Here is a 24,331-nt window from a genome sequence, read left to right as displayed (position 1 = left end):
AATCATAATCTACTGGTTCTTGCAGGCACTATCAGTGATACCTAGGGGGTCATGGGGCGATGCTGCTAGACGCTCTTACCATGATCCGATGGGTGCAATCAGAAATGAGTTCTGACATTCTCATGATCAATTGTTGATACATAGAATGGGGCAAATTAAGGGTAAGCCAAAATAAAGGATTATGTCCTGAATCACAAGGAGTTGTGAACCCACGGCTAGCTGTATCCCTGATCCATTGAGGGTCACACAAGCACTGGATCGTTTGTTCCCGTTTAGAGAATAAATTCAAGGAGTTGAATTTATATTATGAGATAATAAATTCAAGGAGTTGAATTTATAGAAAACATTGAGAGAATAAATTCAATGAGTTGAATTTATATTATAATATAGTAAATTTTATGATAATTAAATTTTGAGAAAATAAATTCAAGGAGTTGAATTTATGATATAGTAAATTCAAGGAGTTGAATTTATGAAATTTGGAGAGAATAAATTCAAGGAGTTGAATTTATAAAATTTGATAATTTAATTTATTAAACTCAAAAGTTGAGTTTATTAAATATTAAATTTTGGAGGTGATAAATTCAAGGAGTTGAATTTATAATTTAAATATTAAATTCAAATGTTGAATTTATAATTAATTTAATTTATTAAACTTAAAAGTTGAGTTTATTAAATATTAAATTAAATATAATGGGAATATGTTTAATGGGCTTGTAGGAGTACAAGTCCAACATATTAAATAATTAAATTTATTAATGGACTTTGATTAATTGATTAAACTAGTTGGACTAGCCCAATTAATTAATCAAGCTCATTAATGTTAATTATAGAATTTAGGTCAAGGCTATTGTTTTTAGGAAAAAAAAGGAAAAATTGACCTAGCCTCCAAGTCTCCCAATTGGTGATTCACGTGAATGGCAATATCAAAAATTCCTCCAAAATATTTTTGGCCATTTTTTGAAAAAAAAAGGTTTGAGCCGTCTCTCGTTTTCAATCTCTACGCAAAAGTTCTTTTAAATTTCTAGTGCAATTTAGAAGAGGAACAAATATTCCAGTCGTGGACCGGATTAGGAGATCGAAGAAAGTTCGCAGGGAATCAACAAGAGCTAATCCGTTTATACCGGATTAGTTGGAGTCCAGTGATTTATTCACAAAAGGTATAACTTTTAACACCCTATGAATGTTTATGATAAAATCATACGAGCGCCCAAAGCAAAACTTATTTTGATTGTCAAAATAAACTAAAATTTTAAAACTTCCGCTGCGTTTGGGCGTGTAGAAAACCGAGATCCAACAGATTTAACGTTTGTAATAGTTTATTTTAATTGCTTCCAAGTTTTTAATCAATTAAATGTTTGAAAATTGTATGTAGACTCCAGGAAACACTACATTAGCACTCAAATTCCTTCAACTAGAGCAAGCAAGTAATCTCATATCAGGTAGCAGCTTCACATGAAATCTCTTCAAAGATGGTATAACCTAAAGCTGACCCCTAGTTCCATAGCCTCTTTCCAGACTCTTACATTCGCGAGTATTTCTGAAGCCCAACCTCAAAGTCCTCGCCTCGAGTTGCTAGTACCCATTTTGTCATGTTTAAGCTTATGTGCACAATAATTTTTGTGTGTGTCTCACTTTTTCCTTACATTTTTTCATTCTACTTAGTTAAAGCTTAATTGATTAAGAGAGTCAAGAATTACAAAGCTTCGGTCCTTATGGTACGCTCTCAGGAAAGGGGGATTCAGGGTCCGAGATGAATTAAAGTTATATATTATAATAAAGAAAGAAAGAGCTTTGATTGATTGCTTGCGACAACTTATCGATCCTCTTTAGGGTGAATATGAATTCAGTGATTGCAAACACTACTAAGTCTAGTCCAGCCCAGTTTTAAATCGGTGGTCTTGATCCCATGTGAAGAAACAAAGGAGGACAATACTCATCTGTTAAGCTAAGTGCGAGAAAATCTTTTTCAACTAAACAATTGCTCGAAAATGGTACTGATAGAATTGCACTAACAGGGCATGTAGGAGTTAAATGTCATTAGTGTACACACAATGAATAGATATAGGAAGTGTAAATCATACAAACATATCACCTTCTGGTCTCAATACACGAACGAGCCGATCGTAGAACAAGCAAGTTGCAACTGCTGAACTCTTCCTTTTCCCATCAACAAATAAATCCCCGCTTTGCCAGTCTGCTCCATAAGCAAGAGAACCAAGCTTCTCATAAGTTTCAACCACTTAGGCTTGATCGTCTTTAATGTTCAAAATCGCAAATCCATTGTGCATACAGGCCGCCAAAACAAGGTCGGATATAAAAGGATGGTGCTTGATTCTCCAGACTCCTCCACCTAGGCCTATCGAAGAATCGCTTACCGGTTTTGATGTTGATCTGACATCCCATATCCTAAGTTGTTCATCATAACTACCGGTAAGCAGAATATTAGTGTCACTAGAGCTTTTGGCGATACAACAATTATCCATTTTGTTAACTTCGGTGTTCTGTAAAACTGTTTTTGAAGGGTCATTTCTTAAATCCCAACAGCTAAATGTGCACTCATCCCAACCTGTGTACACCAACATTGGTTGGTGGATATCAAAAGAAGCGGCCCACAGTTCAAATTCACGAGCTTTCCATTTTTGTAAGATGTTAAGCTCAGAATCCTGGAGGGAAATTATAAAGACCGGCCCATGGCAAAGTCCAACTACGATGGATGTTGCAGAGGGATTCCAGTCAACGCACAGAGACATGGAGAACTGATGCATTTGCCACACATTTCTTCTCAGATGAATACCTGTATCGGCTGAAGCTTCCCGGCATCGGCATCAACATCAAAAAGTGTTACGGAAACTGATCGACTAGGCCGACCACCCTCTTGAAGAACATAAGTGGAGGCCGCAAGCACGTTGTAGAACGACTCGTGGCGACAGAACTCTACAGCATCTGCGTTTCTATCTAAGAAGCAATGCCCGATTTCCATGTATGCACCTAACACGTGTAGACACGCATGATAAAACCCAAAAATAAAAGTTGCATACTCTGGTCGTTCAACCATTTTATCGAACATGTGACGGATCCAAATAAACACCATTGAAGGAAACATCGAACAACACCAACCTCGGACGCAATTTCGACCACAATTTCTTCCAAATTAAACAACTGAAGGGAGTAGAAAAGTGAAAATATATGGTGGTTATTAAAATAATTGAATAAAATATCATCTTATCTATACTTACCATCAAATTAAAAGTTGAGAGTTATATTGGTGAGGTACAAATGAAAATCACAATTATATCATCATCTATACATACAATATATTAACAATATTAAGGGATTTAGAGTATTAATTTATTTATAAACACAATACTTTGTCTATTTTTTTTTAATTTTTGAAATTTACTAAATATTATTTTAATTTTATCTAAACTTTTTATTATTAATTCATCATAAAAATTAATTTAGAGGGAAAAAATTATATATATGCACAGATCAAAAAGTGTTCGAAGTTTTGGACAATCAGCATCAATCTATAATCACCATCTTAGAATTCCTATTTCATTTTAAATCTTAACTTCCTTTTTTTGGACATTGTCTCATCGTTCTTCAAATTATTTTTCGGAGTCAACCATTATATGGAATGTATATACCAGCCAGCAAAGGGAATCGGTAAATATGGTCCATTTACAGCACAAGTACAACCAGATCCTCTGAAATTTGCGGATAAACATACAAATTTTTGAACACACGATATTCTAGTGCTCTCAATATTGCAGGATTCTTCATCAAACTTAATTTCCAAATCCCACAACTGCAGAATATCACTAAAAAAACTAGTACTAAATCACAAATTTCTAATCAGAAGGGAGAACCAAAACCATCTAGTTTTGAATCAGACAACTGATAGCGAAAGAACGACCATCAAGTAGCTTGATATTCATCGTCTTCTGAAATACCAACTAAGAACTTGGGAAGAGATGCAATATGCGGAAGATGGAGAAGGAAGTCGTTTAACGAGTCTTTTCTTGAAATTGAAGGCCCCTGATTAATATCAACACCGTTCCCTTCAAAAGCAAGCTTACATTTAGCATCCTCGTGTACAGAATTATTCATAAGCTCAGAGGAGATGTCTTTCCCATTATCAATATCTTTATGACGGCTCTCTTGAACTTGTGCATTGGAAGCTGTGACAGGATCCTGCAATAGGCAGCAGAGAGAATTCACCTTTTTCATAAGCGATTTTTCATCCAAGCCCATAGCATGTTGACTGTCGCTCAGTAACATTTGGGAAATGTTTTCCAGCATGTCCTGGCATTCTGATGCCTTATTTGAAGGTAAATTTCCACAGATCACTTGCTCTGAAATACAATTTCCAATGTGATTCACAAGATCACTCATAGACACAGAGTGGGGAAGTCCCTGCACCCTTGGTGGTTCCCAAATTTCGGGTACAACAGAAACAGTCTCGCCAAATTTGATGTCCCCTTCATTTACTTGTGGATCCATCACTGACAGTATTAAGATGATAATAAATAGGAAAAAATAATGAATTCAAAAAAAAACAAATCATGTAGTCAAGAGAATAATGACAGTTTGCACGTATTTTGGAAAAGGAGGTAGTGTGATAGTTACATAAATATGGTACAATAGGTAATAATAGCTCAAGCAAAGCAATGTCCCATTTCAAAAAAAGGTTAACATTCATGAAGAACCATTCACATGAAAGACAGATTATGGTTAAGATCGAGTGTTCGAGAGCAAAACAAATTCACAATTTTGACCCAAACTATAGTAGGTGTGGGCAACATAGTAAAGTTCATTTGATCGAAAAAGAATCTCATCTCCAGATTGTGGATACCACGGACACACACATAAACAGTATACACGGATCATTTTATTCTTTTTTCACTTATTGAAGCCATAACCAAGAAACAAAGGTGTCCCTAAGGTTTTAGGCCCAGGAATTAAGCATAAGATTCAAGCCCGTCAAAACGCATGATTAGAATATGAACAAACCTGAGATAGGTGATGGAGCTTCTTTAGACACATGCTGAGCGACCAAAGGATTCTGTCCAAAATCGAAGGAAGCTAATGGTGCAGCAGCTGCTGGTGCCACATCCTGGAACACAAAGGGAGATCCTTCAACAACAGTTGGCGTGTCATTACATACTTCACTTTTACATTCTTCTGAGTTTTCGAGACCAGAAACTTGTGAATCAAAATATGGTGAGTCCATGACTATCTCAGGCTGTTGGCTCAAAATACAAAGACGCGCGTCACATTGGATAAGCTTTTCATAATGCTTGTTTAACACACCTGGATAGCACTGTAGATAATGCTGCCTATTCAAACAGTAAAAAACATTGGCCAAGTTTATTATAGTTCCAAGTCTACAAAATCATGGTAAAAAGTAAAAACTTTCCAATTTGCGTCGGTCAATAAAATATTTGTTCCCACCATAGTAAGGTGACTTGTACATATAGCAAATTTGTTAAGGGAAGAAGGGGACAGATTCATTCATGTAGCACAAAAATGAAATCAATCCTGACACAAAATTAGAAGTATCTAGAAAAAATTGGAAGCCACGAGCGGTACTGAAACAAAATTTAGTACCGTCTAGAAATGTTTTACGGAAAGTGGTTAGATTTTGGCAGTTGATTGGGTATAACAGATTGTTACACAAAATTTAGAAGTAACGAGAAATTGGAAGCCACAAGCGGCAATGAAACAAAATTTAGTACTGTCTAGAAATGTTTTAGGGAAATGGATAGATTTTTTGGTAGTTGATTGAGTATAACAGATTGTTAACACCAGCAAGAAGTGATGGTAACTATTTTCTCTACCGATTGTTCAAAGTGCAAGGAGCAGAGGAAATTGAAGCTTGCATGACAAAAGCCTCAATATTGTCCAGAAAAGTGCATCAATACAAAGGCATAACACCACCCCCACCCCCCACATATTAATAGCTTATAGTTGTTCATAAAATCAATTTGCATGCATAAATACAAAATACTCCGAGCTTGTTCCTTCAAACTTGAAGGAAAAAAACGTCCCCTTTAAATTACATACAATCGATTTTCATGATAGAGATTTTGAGTGACTGCTCAATAATAGCAGCAATCCAAAATTTTCCACGACATTCAATCAATAAAATGACAAATAATGGAACACACAAACTAATTTTGAAAGTCTTACCTATATTTTTCAGCCTGCCCATCCGTAAAGTCGGTACTTGCCTGCCAGAGTGTGTGTTTTCTGGGTTGTGGATTGGTTTCCCGGTAAAAGGTGGGCTGTCGAGCCAACTAGATCACACACACAAAAATAATATGCTGAGTAATAACAACAAATAAAATCACCTGTTTTTACTTAAAAAATGAATAAGAAATCTGTCTTTGGGATGTTCAGAAAAAATATTGAGAGTATAAAGTGAGAGAAACTAATTACCACAATTGTCAAAGAGTCGGGACCATTATCAGGACATTCAGCTTTCAGAGCCGTGATATCAGACCACTGTATCTCTATATTACTCTTGAGACCGCCTTCAAGAACTTCCCAAACAAGTTTATGCTTAGCAAAATAACACTTAGCAACCAGATCACCTTCATATCTTGACTCATACTGCCAAAAGATGATTGGTCAGCCAAAAAATTAAAGAATTTACTCTTTAGAAGATGCCAAAGTACACTACAAATAAAATAAAATTTTCTGGAAAAACTTATTTGTTAGAGCAAGAACGTGAATTGACCAGTTATATCTTGGTTTTGTAGCTTAGCTCTGTATGACCAGAAACAGTGCAAATAATTAGACCTTCAAAAAGTATTTCTTTCATCAAGTAATTCCAAGAAACAAACTTCTGTCTGGAATAAATACAATTGAAAAGATTTGGTTAGAATTAGGGTAACCGGAATATAAATTCTCTTCTTTTAATCCAAAACAGTTTCATTAAACATTGCTTCAACTTGAATGCCTAAGCTCTATTTATACATAACATCATAATACTCCAGATTCTTAGATGTGGAGAGCTGATGAAAGAACGGGTATTATGGGCACCCATTTGTCACCAACTTGACTGCCGCGATAGTGATATCAAATTACTCTTCAAACTTAAAGCAAAACAGACAGATTTCTTTCTCAAACAAAAAGAAATTTTGGTAAGAACATTGTAGGCAAAAGTTCAGAATATTACCTCCCACGTGCCAATTCTCAATAACAAAGCTGGAAAATTTGAAGCCTTCAGCTTGTCATTCACGCACGAAGCAACAGTTCCCTTCACATCGGTTTTGGTAAGGGAGTGTGCATTTCCACCAGGCTGCAACATAGTAGAAGCAGTGGTCCCCTGTGAGAGTCTCATTTGGATCAAGTCTATCAAAGATGGACTCTTTCTAAGCCTCAAACCTAAAGGACTCGGCTCGTCAAGAGGGTTGTATTCCGATGGCGAAACTGGAAGCTCGTGATTTCTTGAGCTCCACTGTTAATTAAAAAACAAATCATTGCAAGGGGAATCAAAAGCTGTAGAACGAGTGGGAAAACATGCCAGGGAAACTCGGATAAAGTAAAACACCTACAAGCGCACTATAAAGTAAACAACAAACAACTGCAACAATAATCAGTGCATCAATAAACAAAGAAATATGCGTAACGATAGTTCATCTCATTACTTCTTTGCATCGAAATTCACCAAGCTTTATAAATATACAAATCAAAGATAACTACTGTTGAGAAATTCGTTTTCCCCATGCTATTCAACGATTATTGTTATAAAACACGATAACAATAAACCAAAAAATGGAAAATTAAATACATCAGGAAACTACACGCGATAGGATCCCGACTAATCACGGAGACAAAAAAACAAAAAAACAAATCACAGCAAAAAACATAAACCCTAAACCCAGAATCGGCAGTAAAATATTATCATTAAAACTCTAGCAATCAGCTATAGTTTAAAAACCTGGTTAGTTTGAGAAGTGGATGAGCGAGATCGTTTGGCAAGAGGCCCATACTCCTCCGAAAATTCTTCAACGCCCTCGACATGCGGCGATCCCATCAGCTGAACCATCCAATCACAATACCCAAAAATCCAAGAATATTGGAATTCCCTAACCAAATTCGAAATGGAGAGTCGGGAATTCCAACTTTATGCGGAGAAAAATGAGAATTACCTCTCCTGTTACAAATTAAGAATTCTCCACCTTCTCCTTAATAATTTGTGCGTGTTATTGAGGAGAAAAAGATCGAGAGGAGAAGGCAGAATGTATATCGGTGACATTCCGTGCAGTCGGTCCATATTTGATGGCATGAATTCATGTAACGAGGTTTCTATTTTAAAGACGATTATACCCCTGCAGGTATAGACTGTATATACCTTCAAGGCCTATGTTTGCTCCAATTTCCAACCGAATTAGTTTTGTATCAATGTCATAATAAATGTGATTAACGTCATTTTTTTATATTTATTTGATTGTGGAAAACTGGAAATTATGAATTAAATATCATTTAAAATAAAATTATCGTATCGAATTACATATTATTCAATATATAAATTTGCTGATAGATATATTATTAAATCTGGTTATAGTTTTAGATGAGTCAATGATTATTATATTAAGCACGAATATTGTTGTGTTAGATTATGAGACATCGTCTCAGAGCCTTATTTAATTTTGTCAAGGCATCAGTCTTATCTTGCCACGATATGGTTTAACCCTTAATTTTAAGGCTAATTTTTGAGAATTTCTTGAAAAATCAACACCTATGAAATAGGTTATTTTGGTGAGAAAATGTAATATTGAAATGTTACATTTCATTCTATAATTATTATTTTCGTCCAAAAGATATGTATTGTTTTTACCCAATTTTTTCGGACATTATTGTAGATAAAAGCGGTTTATAATAATCATCGACAAATGTCATAATAAATCACAAAATAATCACATGGTCACTAATTTTAAAAATCCAAAAATTATTATATTTGTCATATATCTCGAACATAACAAAAATTTATCCAAATCAGTTATAAAAATGTATCTTCAAAGTTGTTAATGTAAATGTGATATCTATATTTACAACTAAAGTAGTTCTTAATATAAAAAATTAGTGTAAGAAAATTATTTGTGCACACAACGTTATTTAGTATATAATTATCCAACCAAATATCGAGCCAAGGACAGTGAGGGAATTTAGGTGTTGTCTCACAACTACATCCTTGCGTTGCGTGTGCCTGAGTTGGGTCCTGATTCGTTTTCCGCACGTGTTTTTCCTGTCCTTGTGGCACAGAACAGCTGGCCCACATGTAGGGGGGGAAGTTTTAAAAGGAAAGCATTTAAATAATTTTTTATTTTTATGTATATAAAACGAGGATTTATTTAAATTTAACTCTGAGTAACTATTGATAAAAAATTAAAATAAAAAAAACTAATGATAAAAAATAAAAAAAATTCCAAGTGACTAAATATCCCATGCAATCGATCATATTTGAGCAGTGGTCTTAGAACCATTTATTTATTATTCTAGAAAGTGATAAAAAGTGAGTTTGTGGTTTGTTTATTTAGGCCATCTTCGATCCAAAACTCTATTTTAAAACAACTCTATTCTAAAATAGTGCAGTTTATGCACCAAATACAATATTCATCTCCAACCCATCTACTTCAAATCTTACTCTAAAAAAGAATATTCTCGAAATATTTTTTTTTATTTCATTTTTTTATAAGTTATTAAATATATATTTTTAAAATTTAGTGATATAATTATAATTACATTTTATATTGAATATATTTAATATTATATTTTTAATAAATGTGATAATATTACAAAAATGATTAATTTAATTATTTTGGTGATTTTGGAGGATCTGGATCTAGATCTGGATCTGATTTTTCAAATTATTGATGATTTAGTTTGTTTATCTTTTATTATATTTGCATTTAAATTATCTAAATTCGAATTTGTATTTTTATTTTAACTGTGTACTTGAATGTTTAAATATTATTCAATAAATTTGTGTGTTAGACATTTAATTATAAAATTATTGTAAAATACTTTGTAAATTTATATAATTAAATATTTTAATTTTTATGATTTTATATTTAATTATTAAAATTATATAATAAATATTATCTAATTATTAAAATAATATATTAAATATTATACTATTATTTAAATATATCTAATTATTAAATTTATATAATAATATCATATTATTATATAAAAAATATTTATAATTCTTAATATAAATATTTATAATTAAAAAAACAAAAAAAATTAAAAAAAAAAAAGAGAAAACAACTCTGCCCCCTTAACAACATGAGGCATAACATTAACACAAAAACTCATATAAGAACATATTACAAGTCAATTTTGTGAATCGAATCTTCAACTTGACCCGAACCGATCCATTGAATTTATTATTTCTTATGTCAAGATTATTATTTTCGATGCAGATATGAGTTAGGTTGAATCGTCTCACGAATCATCTGTTCAGAAATCGAAGTATTCGTACCTTTACATTATTCCAATCCAGATACACAACCATGAATAAATGTAGGTTTAGACGCAAATGCAAATCCCTACATTTTGTTGTTGTTGTGTGCAATTTGATAAATCCATTATTGGTCAATAATAAATTTATTACCAAAACATTTTCCTTTTTTTCAGTATATAAAGGGTTAAACAAATATCGTGATCCAACAATAAAAAAAGGTTAGGAAAAAGAAGAATTAAAGTCGTGAGCTGTATCCATCTTTCTTTCTACAAAAAGGTTTGGATATATCCGTTCAGGCATCGATATTATACTTAGTCGGCCGTAGGAAAAAAATGTATAGATCGTGGATCAAGAAAGAAATCAAATAAGATTGTGTAACATACATTTTCGGATAGAGGGAATTGTTTTTTTTTTAAAAAAAAAAATTTATTCGTAAATATTTGTTTAACGAAACAATCACAAAGTTTAACAATACCAATCGTTTGATTATACATTTGTGTGTACTATTGTGTCAATTATCAGAGGCGGTTTCTTTTAAGAGTGGCAGTACACCATATAAATGTATTTATGAAAAACAAAGAAATGTGAGGTAACGAAGCATAACACAAGTGAAAACAGATAACAAGGTTTTATTTGGAAAAATATTTGAAAACATTTTAATGTGTTTATGAGTGGAAAAAACTTAGTGTGTGTGTTTGGATAAGTTTTTTATAAGATATTTTTGAAATTTTTATTTTATTTTTTCCCTCCTAGTACAGTTTTTAAATAACAATTGAAATGTGTTTTCTGATATTTTAGAATTAAAAAGCATGGGATAGATGATAATTAAAATTTGTATATATAATAGTTGTCCAAACATATTTCTAATTATTTTTAACTATAAAATACATATTTATTCTTAAAACAACTTTTAAAATATGTTATTAAAAAAATTTATAAATAGCTATGCAAACGAAGCCTTTAATGGAAAGAAATATAAGATATGACTATTAAACTCTTCCTTTTCCCCAAATATTTGGACCGACCAAGCTTTTAGTTCCTTCACGAGCCAAATTTAATATGTGAAAAGTTGGTTCAACTTGGCCCAATGTATTATATCAGGCCTATTATGTAATCATTATAAAGCACGAGCCTTGTTGCGTTAGATCGTGGGACACGTCGTATCAGAGCGTCAATTAACTCTACTGAGACATGATTCCTATCTTGTCATAGTCGGTAACTACTTTCTTCGGTATTCTGAGCGATCACGGGGTTATGGATTTTATGATCCCAATTAAAAAAAATGTTTAAGATATGAACTGCATTATTTGTTGAGGATATTGAGTTTGGAGGAAGAATAAAGCAACAGACTTTGTATTCCAGGAACAATGGGTTCCGACTACTCTTCAAGAGGATCTGGTTCATATCCCATTCATTTATACTGATAATGTTCAAGATTGTATTAATGTTATTGATCAGGATGTGATACAAAAACAATAAGAAATTGTGCAAGGACCTCGCATCGTATTATCGTAAATAATATTTTAATTCTCGATAATTCATGAAATTGTCATGTTATTAAGTGTATGAAGTATATAATTGACAATAAAAGTGAGAAAATATGTTGTGATAATGAAAGATTGTAGTAGTAATTGATTTGTGTTTGAATGGTGTGCTGAACCGCAATAGAGAAGTGACACATGTTACGGTTTTCAACATAATTATCTGAGTATTAGTTCAAATGAAATGAAACCAGTTTCATTATAAATCTAATACATAGTACTAAAACTTTCATGTTTTGAATTTTGTCCAAACCCATTTGAAAATAGGGGCAAAATCATCCCGAAGTGTATCATGTGCATTGAAGTTTCTGCACTGACATATTTTGGGAGAATGAAAGCCAATACATAGATCTACAACTTTTATGTTGACCACTTTGGCTAATTAGAAACCTAAAATAATGTTTCGGACATAACAAGGTGCACACCCGTGCGCGCAGCTTGGTAAAACATCTTCCGGACATAACTATGCGCGCGGCCGCGCCAGTTCTTGCGCTTATGCGCGCGCACCACCTCTGCTGCACATGATTTAAGGCCGATAAGAATGTATTTTCTGATAATCTATCTTCCATTTCCACTGAACGTTGAAGTAAAAACAAGAAAACAAAGTTCTATCGTTCGAATCTACCTCGAAACGTTGTCGAAACTTGAAACAAATTATATATTCGAAATCATCGTGTTGAGAGCGTTCATTTGAGGTAATTTTCTTCTCGATTCAGAACTTTTATTTATTGAATTGTTTGAATAGCATGTATTAGAATTCGAACTCAATATATGTGACAGAATAATCTACAAAAAACTAACTTTCAAAGTCGGAATTGAATTATGTTATGGTTTCAATTTTATATGAATTTTCAAAGTTTCAAAAAAATTGTGAAACTTGAACGTTTGATTGTAAATGATTGTATAATAATAAATTATTAGGATTTATAATGCGATATAATTATCCTAATAATGTAAAGGTTAAACTAAAAAGCGTAAAACGAATTGATAAATTCAAATACGCTATCAGTGTTGCATTTTAATGAATTTATTGATTGAAATAAATATTTTGATTATGTAGATAGATTTTCTGTACTGAAATCCTAAAGCTACATTGAAATGGAAACGAAGAATTGATGTATGTTATAACCGAGTAACATACGGAATGTATCTGTGTCATATGATATTTTCTTGATTGATTTGAATGGAAATATGTGTCTATATGCCTTATTTGTTGAGTTGATGTGGCATACACGACATTCATGATTGGTAGATCGATGTATAAAATAAATATTTTGTTAACACACATCATTTTATACATACATCGATACGTTACATGCACGTTGAGCTATGATCATTGGATATCTTGATATCATCGGATTTTGATTATGGTGTTTTGCGCATGATACTATGTTTGTAATGCCCATAAAACATAGTCATTCGTGGCTCCTATGATTGATTGGTTGAGATTTGGGATTTGATGGCGCTTTGCCGACGCTATCTTACGGATATTCTCTTATACTTGACCAAGGCCTGTGTGCTAGCTCGAGAATTGATTTGATAGCGATTCGATTGGTTCCGATACTTGCTCAGTGGATGTGCATTTGACCTGATATCTCCACGACATGCATGTCCATTGGTTCCGATACTTGCTCAGTGGATGTGCATTTGACCTGATATCTCCACGACATGCATGTCCATTGGTTCCGATAGTTGCTCAGTGGATGTGCATTTGACCTGATATCTCCACGACATGCATGCATTGCATATCATATATCATCGTGTAAATACATGTTATATATATTTTGGTTGTTCCATACAGAACGTTTGCTCACCCCCAATGGGGGCTGTTGTTGTCTTTGTGTGTGGACAATGACAGGTACTCCAGGTTATCAGGAGACTGAAGGGGGTACTTCTGGAGGGAGTCACATCCGAGTCGAGATTGAGTGTTCTATCCCAGTATGTATATGTATCTATATACCGGGACATGTCCTGGGGATATAAGTTGTTTATATATAGTTGATTTCAGTAATGTGTGAGCTTATTTTATGATGTGATGTGTTTAGACGATATTTTATTAAATACTATTTTTAGTATTATAACTATAGTTGACACATTTTGGACTTCTTATAAATAAAATTTTTACTCGTTTTTCGTTGTAATTAATTAACTCTAATCGAGTTGCATTATAATAACGATTAGGAGTTAAGGCCCCACATATTGTCAATCAACTCCGAATAAAACAACCTCAAGAACCAACGTATGAGGAACAAGTGTCTTTACAGAAGTCCAATAGAGAAAGGGCGCTATTCCGGATGATTACATAGTGCTACTCCAAAATATGAGGAAAATAATGGTACGGTGGAGGATGATCCAATCTACTTTTATTCAAGCCATGCAAGTTTCAGATTCTTAAAAACAGGTCGAGGCAATGAGTGGAGTATAATTCCATGCAAGAATATGGTTTGCAAACTTAAAAAGTCCATACATGGGTTAAAGTAAGCTTCTTGTCAATGGTACTGCAAGTTTTATCAAATAATTATCTCATTTGGTTTTGAGATGAATGAATTAGATGATTGTGTGTATCATAAATTTAGTGAGAGTAAACATATCTTTCTGATTTTATATGTTAATGATATTTTGCTTACAATATTTATATGTGGAAAGATGCCCAAAAAAAATTCTAGATATTTCTTCAAATACAAACATTTCTATTCTGGTTTTTTCTGAAAATGCGAGTACTTACTTGAGCTCCCACAGGTAATTCCCATACCTGTTTTTAGCAGTGAACTCGATCAATCAACCGACAATTTACGTTGAAAAGACGGGGAAATTCAAGAATATTATATTTTCATGCTGGAGTTTGAGCTTAACAATTAGAGTGTTACATACACAAACGAACTAAAAGCAATAACATGAATGATGAAACCATAGGTTGATGGAGGTTTTAAGTTGAATGTATCTCATCTTGATGGCACTGTATTATAGAAAGATTTTGAGGTATTTCATCCAATCCATCAGAAAAGCCGCGTGAGTATAAATCCTTTGTGAAGCTCACTTCTCTAACTCCAATGTCCCAACCACTATCAGATTTTGCAACGTTCCCACCCAAAGCTCTACGTAACACCTAAAATATGCCAGTGCGAAACCAATACATTCATAACAATAAGAGACAATCGAAAATCTTAAATCTTTTAAGAGTCTTCATGTTCTTAATTAATGCGATCTATGCTGAAGGACTCCATTGAAATATACGAGAGGCATAAAAAATGACTGATTAAAGTCAAATGAACGTGGTGAGAGATACTGCCAAGATCATTTCACGTCTTTTAAATTTCAAAAATTGAATTTCCCTCTATAGATTTCAAGTATTTTTTTAAAAAATATATAGGTATGAAATTTAATTTTCATTATTAATATATGTGTGTGTGTGTGTATATGTCTCGGGTTTTGATTCGAGTCGTCTTCTTTGGGTCCATGAAGCCCATGCCCTGTTGTGCCTTTGCCTTGCCACTTAAGCATATTATGAAATCAATCTTTTCGAAAGGGAAGAAAAAGAGTTAAACTGACAATTTAAATATCACTGCTAATTGAATCTGGGCGTAAAAATATATACTAAATGTGTGTGTTTTTCCATTTATTTAAATTATGGAAGCTAAATATTCAATGACATAAATAATTTACCGATAAAAATAAAATAATAAAACATATGAACAGAATATAAAATTTTTATTTATACTGGAATCAACGAAAAACAAACATCATTAAGTTGATTTTGTACTTAGTTGAGAATTGTTCTTCCCAGAAAGAAATAAAGTTTGATTGATCCCAAATAAAGAAATTGATATATGCCCACAGTTGGAGCCATAAAAATGCGAACATCATATCCCCGACATCGATGATCGATTATCGTAAGGAACGTATTTTCACTTAAATATATTGTGTGGTGTAATAAAAAATGTAAAGATAATATGCTGCACTTTATTATCTTTTCAAAAAGTAAGCAGCTTGCGTAAACCGGAGAAGGATGAATATTATTAACAAATGTTTGGGGCTTCCTCTTCCAAAGAAAAGAATACACTGTCACTGTAGCCTACTGTACGAAACTTGCACAGACAAAGGGAGTTCCAGCCAGAAGACCAAAATTATGGGTTCGTTCGTGCACTATTTTCGCACTTTTATTCAAGGTACTCCAACTTCCATATTTTATTTTTATTATTATTATATATATATAATACTATGTTACGATAATTGATTTTGTGTATATATAGATGGACCCATTTGGGGTTGAATGCGATAATTGGTGCTTAGATTTCTTGTGTGTGTGCTGACGCATTAATGAAGAAGAAAAGAAAAGTGGCAATATTGCTTTAACTATTTGTACCAACCCAATTCTCATATATGGCAACGATTCATATATATTCAGTAAAAGCAATGTTTCATCTTTTTAAAATATATACGCATCTCTTGTGAGAACGATTGATGTTCTTTGTTTGAATCTTGGGGTTCAATCCATTTTTATTTTGAAAAAATCTGACTGTTTGTTTTTGTTTTATTTATATTGAAATTGAGTGCCGAACATTAATGTCTATAAATTTAAATATTACCCAAATAAAAAATGTTTATTTGTTTTTATCATTCTTGGTTTTCTTTATATATAGTATTTTGTTTTTATGGACTCATTTTTTGTCTTGGGCTTGGTGCGTATTGCCGTTTTTGTTATACAGGTACTTCACTCTCCTTTATCTTTCATATGTACTATATATTTTTAGCCTCGAAAATTATACTAAGCTTTTTCCTGAATTCTGAATTTGAATCAGCATTCTGTCTCTTCCCCATTTTTTTATGCCGATGGATACGATAATTAATGTATGTATATTTATATACACACACCTACCCACGTTTAAATTTTATTTGATTGATCACCAACTTTCAAATTTTCTTGAAATTAAAATTTAACAGCTTTTTAGAGACTAAGATATCGTTTGTTGCATAAGATAAAACATTGAATTAAATCATTGTTTGGTTCTTTAAATTGACCAAACGAAACCACAACTTGCATCTAAACTTTATGGTTTCAAGTTACATTTTAAAATCAAAGCTACAGTTAGCCTAGCCTGGAAAAAACACCCCCTATAAATCAATTGACCAAATTACCCTATAAACAACGATTTTTCCTGGTGCGGAACCGATATGTTAAGATGCTCTGTTTTAATAATAGAAGCCATGCTGCTAATTAAATCAAGGTGTGTGTGTGTGTGTGTGTGTGTACATACATTTTTTTTGAGAAGCCATGCTGCTAATTAAATTAAGATGTGTGTGTGTGTGTGTATATACATACATTTTTTTTGGGAAAAAAAAATGGTATTGGACGTGGCAATTGCTCGTGCGAGGCATTCCAACTAACGACGTTGGGGGTTAGGGCTTTGGTTTAATGGCAGTCTCGAAAAAAAGGTCCTCGAAATTGATGCATGTTTGGTCAGTAAAGCTGGAACAGTATTCAACTGCAGGGAGGGGATACAGAGGGGATTTCCTGATTTCTGAAGGTTAAATTAAGGACCAAAAAATGGCGCAGAGTTTGCTAGCGCAAAATCTAGCAACACTGGGGACACAACTTTAGCGCTTCTATGCATTAAACTGGCAAATTATTGTCCACACATAAATAAAATAATAATAATTTAGAGGAAAATGTCCATATATTATAGATCTAGTTAACTTGCGTATGAACGGGATCGAGCTAAAAAAACTGGGTTTATGGGATAAATTTTTTAATCAATTTTATGTAGTTGGGGATAAATGAAGCCAAAATCACACAATACATAATCTGTTTACTTGAAAAATTTTGGTGTACATGTATATGGGGAATTATTTGTATGATGAAATAATATTTGGACTAAGAAAATCTTATATAGTTTATTTCATTCTTCTAAAAAATAGGGTGAAAAAAAATAGTTTTTTTATACTACATTTCCTTGGCTTCATTATTGATAAAACAGAGGGAGCAGTGTGCAGGCAGCAGACATGTACAAAACCACAAACCAAAGCAAATTCGCATGTCCTAGCCTTTCTTGCTCTTGTTTCGAAAATGTTTGTATGCTTCTGATTTTGAAGCAAAAAGACAAGAATGCCCATCAAAGCCATTGGAACAAGTACCTGTGAAAACAAGAGGAAGATTAAAAATCAATACCATGGCAATACCATTTGAAGTTCTTCCCAAAAGCCCTTTATACATTTACTAATTTCTTGGATGGGTGGACGTTTACTTTGGATTTCCTGTTGATATGGATTTAGGGTGGTTCTTCCGCGGCGGCCGGTGGTGGGAAGGGCGGTGGAGGATCAAGTTTTGGCGAAAGATGGAAGCCGTGAGAACTGAATTTGAGCATGGAGCTGCCAAGAAAATGAACGTACGTCTTGTTAATTCTCGGCTTGGGCCAGTTCCAAGTTTCGTCTTTGTAAATGGGGTTTGACTTCTCGACCCATTGCTGTTCTATTGGTTTCTGACTGTGGTGGTGATATTGGCGGGACGGCTCAATCTATAATTTTGTGACAATTTTTATTCCCTAATTTGTTCTCACTTTTTCTTTCGGGTTTGTCTGATATATTAGCATCATGTTTATATGCGATTAAAGGGTTCATATTTGATACCAAGATTGGTTTCTTTATTTAACAAATCCTTGCACCTGGGCTGGTCGCATATATCGTTTTATTAAGCTTGTTTTATGCATTCATGCTTTATCATTTCGGATATTACCCACGTGATTTCTTCTTTATTACAAACAAACTAGATGAATATCTTTCCCTTTTAAAATGCTTTTTCTTGATAGCTAGGTCCTTCGCAGCTGTTTTATCTTTAACAATCTTTCTTCAAACTTGATCGCACATTTCCCCATTTATTTTCTAGGCTCGTAAAGCAATCAGAGTGCAAAATTAATGCCGAAAAAGTTATTATTTCAATCAAGTCTTCATCCGTGATTTCTAGTTTAGATATTTTAAATTAAAAATTATGAGAGATGATTTAAAGTGAAATTCAAATTAATTTTATACAATATTTTTATAATGTCTTCGAAGAGACTGGGATCATATCTGTTTTTTAAGTAATTCAAAAAATAAAATAATTAATAATTAAAAAAATGGTCTGAGGCGTGCTGTCACGTTGTCACATTAATTAATTCAGTAGTTTTTAATTTGGGCAACGCAGAATTCAGCAGTTTCTGCACCTTCTGCTTTGAATGCGTGCCTCTGTCCATTAGCAAACCTTAAAAAAAGACCAAAAAAAAAAAAAAAAAACAATAAAAAATAACCAACGACAAATTGATTAATAATAAAATTAAATATGGGAATGAATTCAGACATTTGCCCCAGGAAATTTGATGATTTTATTTTTCCTTGTCTTCGAATGGGCAAATCCTGATCATGTAATTTGATTTTCACGAATTGGTTTTCAATTGTGTTTGTGCACTGAATTTTGAAAAATAATAATAATGTAATTTCTTTTCGGGATATTTTTAGATAAACATGCAATGTTACTAGTATATCATAGCGTTTTTAAGTTGTATAATAATTAAGATTGGATGAATGATAAATCAATGTTTAGCGAGCACATTTGAAATTGTTAAAAATCAAAAAATTAAGAGAAAAATAAGCGAGAGCTTGCCGCAAGACACCGGAGATCACCCACTTGCCGCCTCACTGGAAGTCCAGACGAGCTCCCTACGTTAGTACGTCGTCCAGGGAAATTTATGTGTCCACCAAATAACTGGACCCAAATATTCATAAGCTGATCCAAAGGAAAATTGGGCCATTTCTGGCCCTCAAGTTTCCCGTGCACACCGCCAACCTATTTCATTATTAATAATTGACAAATAACGAGTCCATTTGTAAAAATATACGCACTTTTTATATCATTTTATACTGAATCCACACCACATGCACACACATTCTAGTTCGAAATTTTTCTTTCTTCTATTTCATTTCAACTCCCAACTATTTTGTAAATCATTGATATTAAATTTGGATAACTAGTTGTCATTTAGATTCATTAGAACTTATTTTACGATTCCTTCAACTTTACAGCCTTTCTCAACACATTTTTGTGTGTGTCTAACTTTATATTCAAATTCAATTCTAAAAGATAAAAACTTAGAGAAAATGAGGGGAATATGTTGTGTTAAATAATTTCATTTAATAGCAAGAATAGTCTCTTCTTCGTTGCACGTGAAACATGTCACCAACTAAATTGACTGAATGTCATAACTTTTCAATACATTGCATGAAAGTGAACCGACAACCCATCCTTGCACGACCTCACGCGGCACTGCCTAAAATCTATCGCCAAATAATGGTCATGAAGAAATAATTGACAGAGATCAGCAACCACTGAAGTAATAATACACATGTGAGAAGGAGAATGACAAAAACTTGATTTGGTCCTCCCATACCACCGAGCATGATTTTGCCATATATAGTCGGATTTAGACTTTACATAAAGTTCGACAATTTATTCTATATTTTTTTTGTTAATTCTATCAACATTTCATTCTAAAAAGAGGTTCATGAGGTTGTTCAAGGTTAATTTTATAAGATATATTTCTCATTCGGTCCGACCCATTAATTTTTTTTGTATTTTTATTATAAATATGAACTAAGTCGATCTGTCTGTCTCAATGCGAATATCTCATAAACATCAAAATCACTCTCATTCTCGATAAACCTTAACTGCACGCAATCGAGTTCAGATCTGCATCTGGTATGTGTTTCTCCCAACACTTCGTACCGTTGTTGATTTTTTTTGGCAATGTAGGCGAACTTAAATTATGATTGTATTTTTTTTCACATTGTAGGTTAGTTGAAAGTTCGATTGAATTTACATATCTCTGATTCTTACGTAATTATCGGTGTTTGGGGTCCTTTCTTGGGTGGGTGTGTAGATCCACTTATGGGATGTTCGTTTTGATTAATGTTCTCTTTTTCTAATTGTGTGCTTGAGATTTCAAATTTCTGGCATTTTTCTATTTTTCTTTGAATATGTACTAGTATTCTGCCTACGCAGTTTGTCGGTGCGAGGTGCGCAACTATAATTATTCATGTGCGGTTACACTTTAAATTTTGCGTATTTGTGCCGTGAAGATGTTAAAGTTCGTTTTGTTATGGTTAATTTGCTAATAACATCGGCTTACTTTTTTGTTTCTTACTCAACTGAAATCGGAAAGGATGATGTGCATAACAGATGCCATTGATGATTGCATACTGTTGACTGGAGCTTGCACGTGTTCCTCTTATCTGTACGGTAGCTATATGCTCATTTATAATCAGATGCCTCCTTGGAATACTATCTGTTATCTGACTTGTTTATATTCCCTTGCAAAATATTGTTGTAGAGGTCGGATCTTTCTGGTATTTTTTCCTAGTAATTTGTGGAGGTAGGAAAAAGTTTAATCTGACTGCTTATATTAGGTGCAAATTGAATAATTGATTATGTTTATTCATGCTACCATCTTTGGCACAGAAACGGTTTTGTTCAATGTTAACCATGGCTTGAAAAGACTAATTATTTTTTGGACTCTGCTGATCCTCGTGTTCTTTTCTAAACTGATTGCTAAGTTGATTTTCTTGTTTGTTAATAACTGATTGCTAAGTTGATTTTCTTGTTTGTTAATACGCAAGATGCTAGGCTTAGTAGCTTGATGCATCTTAGTAAACCTCTAGTATCATCAAGTGAAAATGGCACGTGTTTTCTTATTAATATTGGTTGAAATGCCCTCATCATAATACTTAATTATTGATCTTCATTTAGTCGCCACTTGTCATTTCTATAATTATCTGATTGCAGAAACTTTTTTTTTAATGTGCCATCGATCCTAGCTTGGATTCAGCAAGTTGCAGGACATTTTCTTTGCTTTCCTTATGCTGAAAATGGAATTGATCTTGATTTCAAGAAGAAAATTATGTACTGTTTTCATCTACTTGGTACTCACATTACAAGCATGTAATGGTTTTTATCTACCCGGAAGTTATATGCATACATACTCAACAGGGGAAGAGATTTATGCCAAAGTGAATTCTTTGACCTCCATTGAAACTGAGCTTCCCTTCAGCTATTACAGTCTTCCTTATTGTCCACCTCTAGGGGGAGTCAAGAAAAGTGCTGAAAATCTTGGAGAACTTCTAATGGGAGATCAAATCGATAATTCTCCATACCGTTTCAGAATGAATGTTAACGAAACCGTGTACCTATGCACTACATCTCCTTTGAGTGACCACGAGGTCAAACTTTTGAAACAGAGGACTCGGGATATGTATCAGGTTAACATCAATCTCGACAATTTGCCTGCTATGAGGTATACAGAGCAAAATGGACTTAAAATCCAATGGACTGGGTTTCCAGTTGGATACACTCCTGCCAACAGTGACGATGATTACATTATCAATCATCTCAAGTTTACAGTTTTGATTCATGAGTACGAAGGAGCAGGTGTGGAGATTATTGGTACTGGAGAAGAAGGTATGGGTGTAATCTCACAATCTGATAAAAAGAAGGCTTCAGGTTATGAGATTGTTGGTTTTGAGGTTGTTCCTTGCAGCATTAAGAATGACCCGGAGAAGATGTCAAAACTTCACATGTATGATAATAGTACATCTGTAAGCTGTCCAAAGGAGCTTGACAAATCTCAGATTATCAGGGAGCAAGAGCGGGTGTCATTTACCTATGAGGTTGCATTTGTGAAAAGCGACATTAGGTGGCCATCTCGGTGGGATGCATATCTGAGGATGGAAGGATCCCGTGTGCACTGGTTCTCAATTCTGAACTCATTGATGGTGATTTTCTTCTTGGCAGGCATTGTTTTTGTCATCTTCTTGAGAACGGTGAGAAGAGATTTGACAAGGTATGAAGAGTTAGACAAAGAAGCCCAGGCGCAGATGAATGAGGAGCTCTCTGGATGGAAGCTTGTGGTTGGTGACGTCTTCAGAGAACCATCACACTCAAAGTTACTTTGTGTCATGGTTGGAAATGGAGTTCAAATTACCGGGATGTCACTTGTCACTCTCGTGTTTGCCGCCCTTGGTTTCATGTCACCGGCTTCACGAGGTATGCTGTTAACCGGTATGATAATGCTTTATCTTTTCCTTGGAATTGCTGCTGGTTACACAAGTGTACGCATGTGGAGGACCATAAAAGGTTCATCTGAAGGGTGGAAATCAGTTTCTTGGTCAGTAGCATGCTTCTTTCCGGGAATTGTCTTTGTTATCTTGACAGCTTTGAATTTCATTCTTTGGGGAAGTAATAGCACCGGTGCTATTCCCATTTCCTTGTATTTTACACTCTTTGCACTTTGGTTCTGTATCTCGGTGCCACTCACTCTTGTCGGAGGATTCTTAGGCACACAAGCTGAGCCGATACAATACCCTGTCCAAACCAATCAAATCCCAAGAGAGATCCCCTCACGCAAATATCCCTCATGGCTACTAATTCTTGGTGCTGGAACTCTCCCATTCGGAACCCTTTTTATCGAACTGTTCTTCATACTCTCCAGCATCTGGCTTGGAAGATTTTATTACGTATTTGGTTTCTTGCTCATTGTAATGCTGTTGTTGGTAACCGTTTGTGCTGAAGTTTCTGTTGTCCTAACGTACATGCATCTCTGCGTCGAGGATTGGACGTGGTGGTGGAAAGCGTTCTATGCTTCGGGTTCAGTTGCACTGTATGTGTTCCTCTATTCCATAAACTACCTCGTCTTCGACCTACAGAGTTTGAGTGGGACCGTGTCAGCTGCACTCTATGTTGGATACTCGCTGATAATGGCAGTTGCCATTATGCTTTCTACTGGCACCATCGGTTTTCTCACTTCATTTTACTTTGTCCATTACCTATTCTCGTCAGTAAAGATTGATTGAAGAATACTTGGTAATCTTGGACATTAAGCAGACTGTCTTAAAATATCTGTTTCAAGATAAGATACTTTTGTATCAAAATCTGTGTTTTTAGATGCTTCATTCCCCATATATTCTTCAATTCACTCAACCTACACTCGATGTGGTTTGCAATTTTATTCAAATAAGTTGCATTTTTCTACTTCTTGTATGACTCATGTATTTAAAAACTCGGACGTTTTCGATCAGTTCTTTGTCGCCATAAATTGGAAAAGAGAAGCAGCAGTTAATCATTTTAGTGGTCTTCAAGTTGTTGATGTGAATAATCTCGTGACGTCGGCCGAGCTACGGTTATAATTGACCCCCTCAAATTTTAATTATAATAAGAAGATAAATTTATAATCGTGGTTATTGTTAATGAAATGCCTATTAAGTTTTTATAAATTTTATATAAAACGCATAT

General features: G+C 33.9%; 2 protein-coding genes and 1 pseudogene across 5 annotated transcripts; 1 reads left to right on the top strand and 2 right to left on the bottom strand.

The window, feature by feature from the left end:
- Positions 1 to 1,989: 1,989 nt before the first annotated feature.
- Positions 1,990 to 3,265, bottom strand: LOC142538938 (uncharacterized; annotated as a pseudogene).
- Positions 3,266 to 3,666: 401 nt separating this feature from the next.
- Positions 3,667 to 8,287, bottom strand: LOC142540045 (uncharacterized). The gene is made up of 6 exons (XM_075645904.1): positions 7,952 to 8,287; positions 7,187 to 7,468; positions 6,445 to 6,618; positions 6,196 to 6,302; positions 5,017 to 5,342; positions 3,667 to 4,508 (listed from the first exon to the last, which is right to left on the bottom strand). The coding sequence occupies exons 1-6, from the start codon at positions 8,057 to 8,059 to the stop codon at positions 3,922 to 3,924; spliced, it is 1,584 nt and encodes a 527-aa protein (XP_075502019.1). The 5' UTR covers positions 8,060 to 8,287; the 3' UTR covers positions 3,667 to 3,921.
- A 12,375-nt stretch (positions 8,288 to 20,662) lies between these two features.
- On the top strand, positions 20,663 to 24,000 carry LOC142540044 (transmembrane 9 superfamily member 12). Of its 4 annotated transcripts, none has more exons than XM_075645902.1 (3): positions 20,674 to 20,746; positions 21,210 to 21,281; positions 21,830 to 24,000. In XM_075645902.1, exon 3 carries the CDS (start codon positions 21,904 to 21,906, stop codon positions 23,890 to 23,892), a length of 1,989 nt encoding a protein of 662 aa, XP_075502017.1. In that variant the 5' UTR covers positions 20,674 to 20,746; positions 21,210 to 21,281; positions 21,830 to 21,903; the 3' UTR covers positions 23,893 to 24,000. The 4 variants fall into 4 exon arrangements, with proteins under 4 accessions (XP_075502015.1, XP_075502017.1, XP_075502016.1 ...); XM_075645901.1 differs by having other exon boundaries at positions 21,210 to 21,286; XM_075645900.1 differs by lacking the exon at positions 21,210 to 21,281 and having other exon boundaries at positions 20,663 to 20,746.
- Positions 24,001 to 24,331: the final 331 nt, after the last annotated feature.

This window comes from Primulina tabacum, chromosome 3 (assembly GCF_025594145.1).
Source record: "Primulina tabacum isolate GXHZ01 chromosome 3, ASM2559414v2, whole genome shotgun sequence".
Lineage (NCBI taxonomy): Eukaryota > Viridiplantae > Streptophyta > Magnoliopsida > Lamiales > Gesneriaceae > Primulina > Primulina tabacum.
This window is presented reverse-complemented; position numbering and strand designations above follow the sequence as displayed.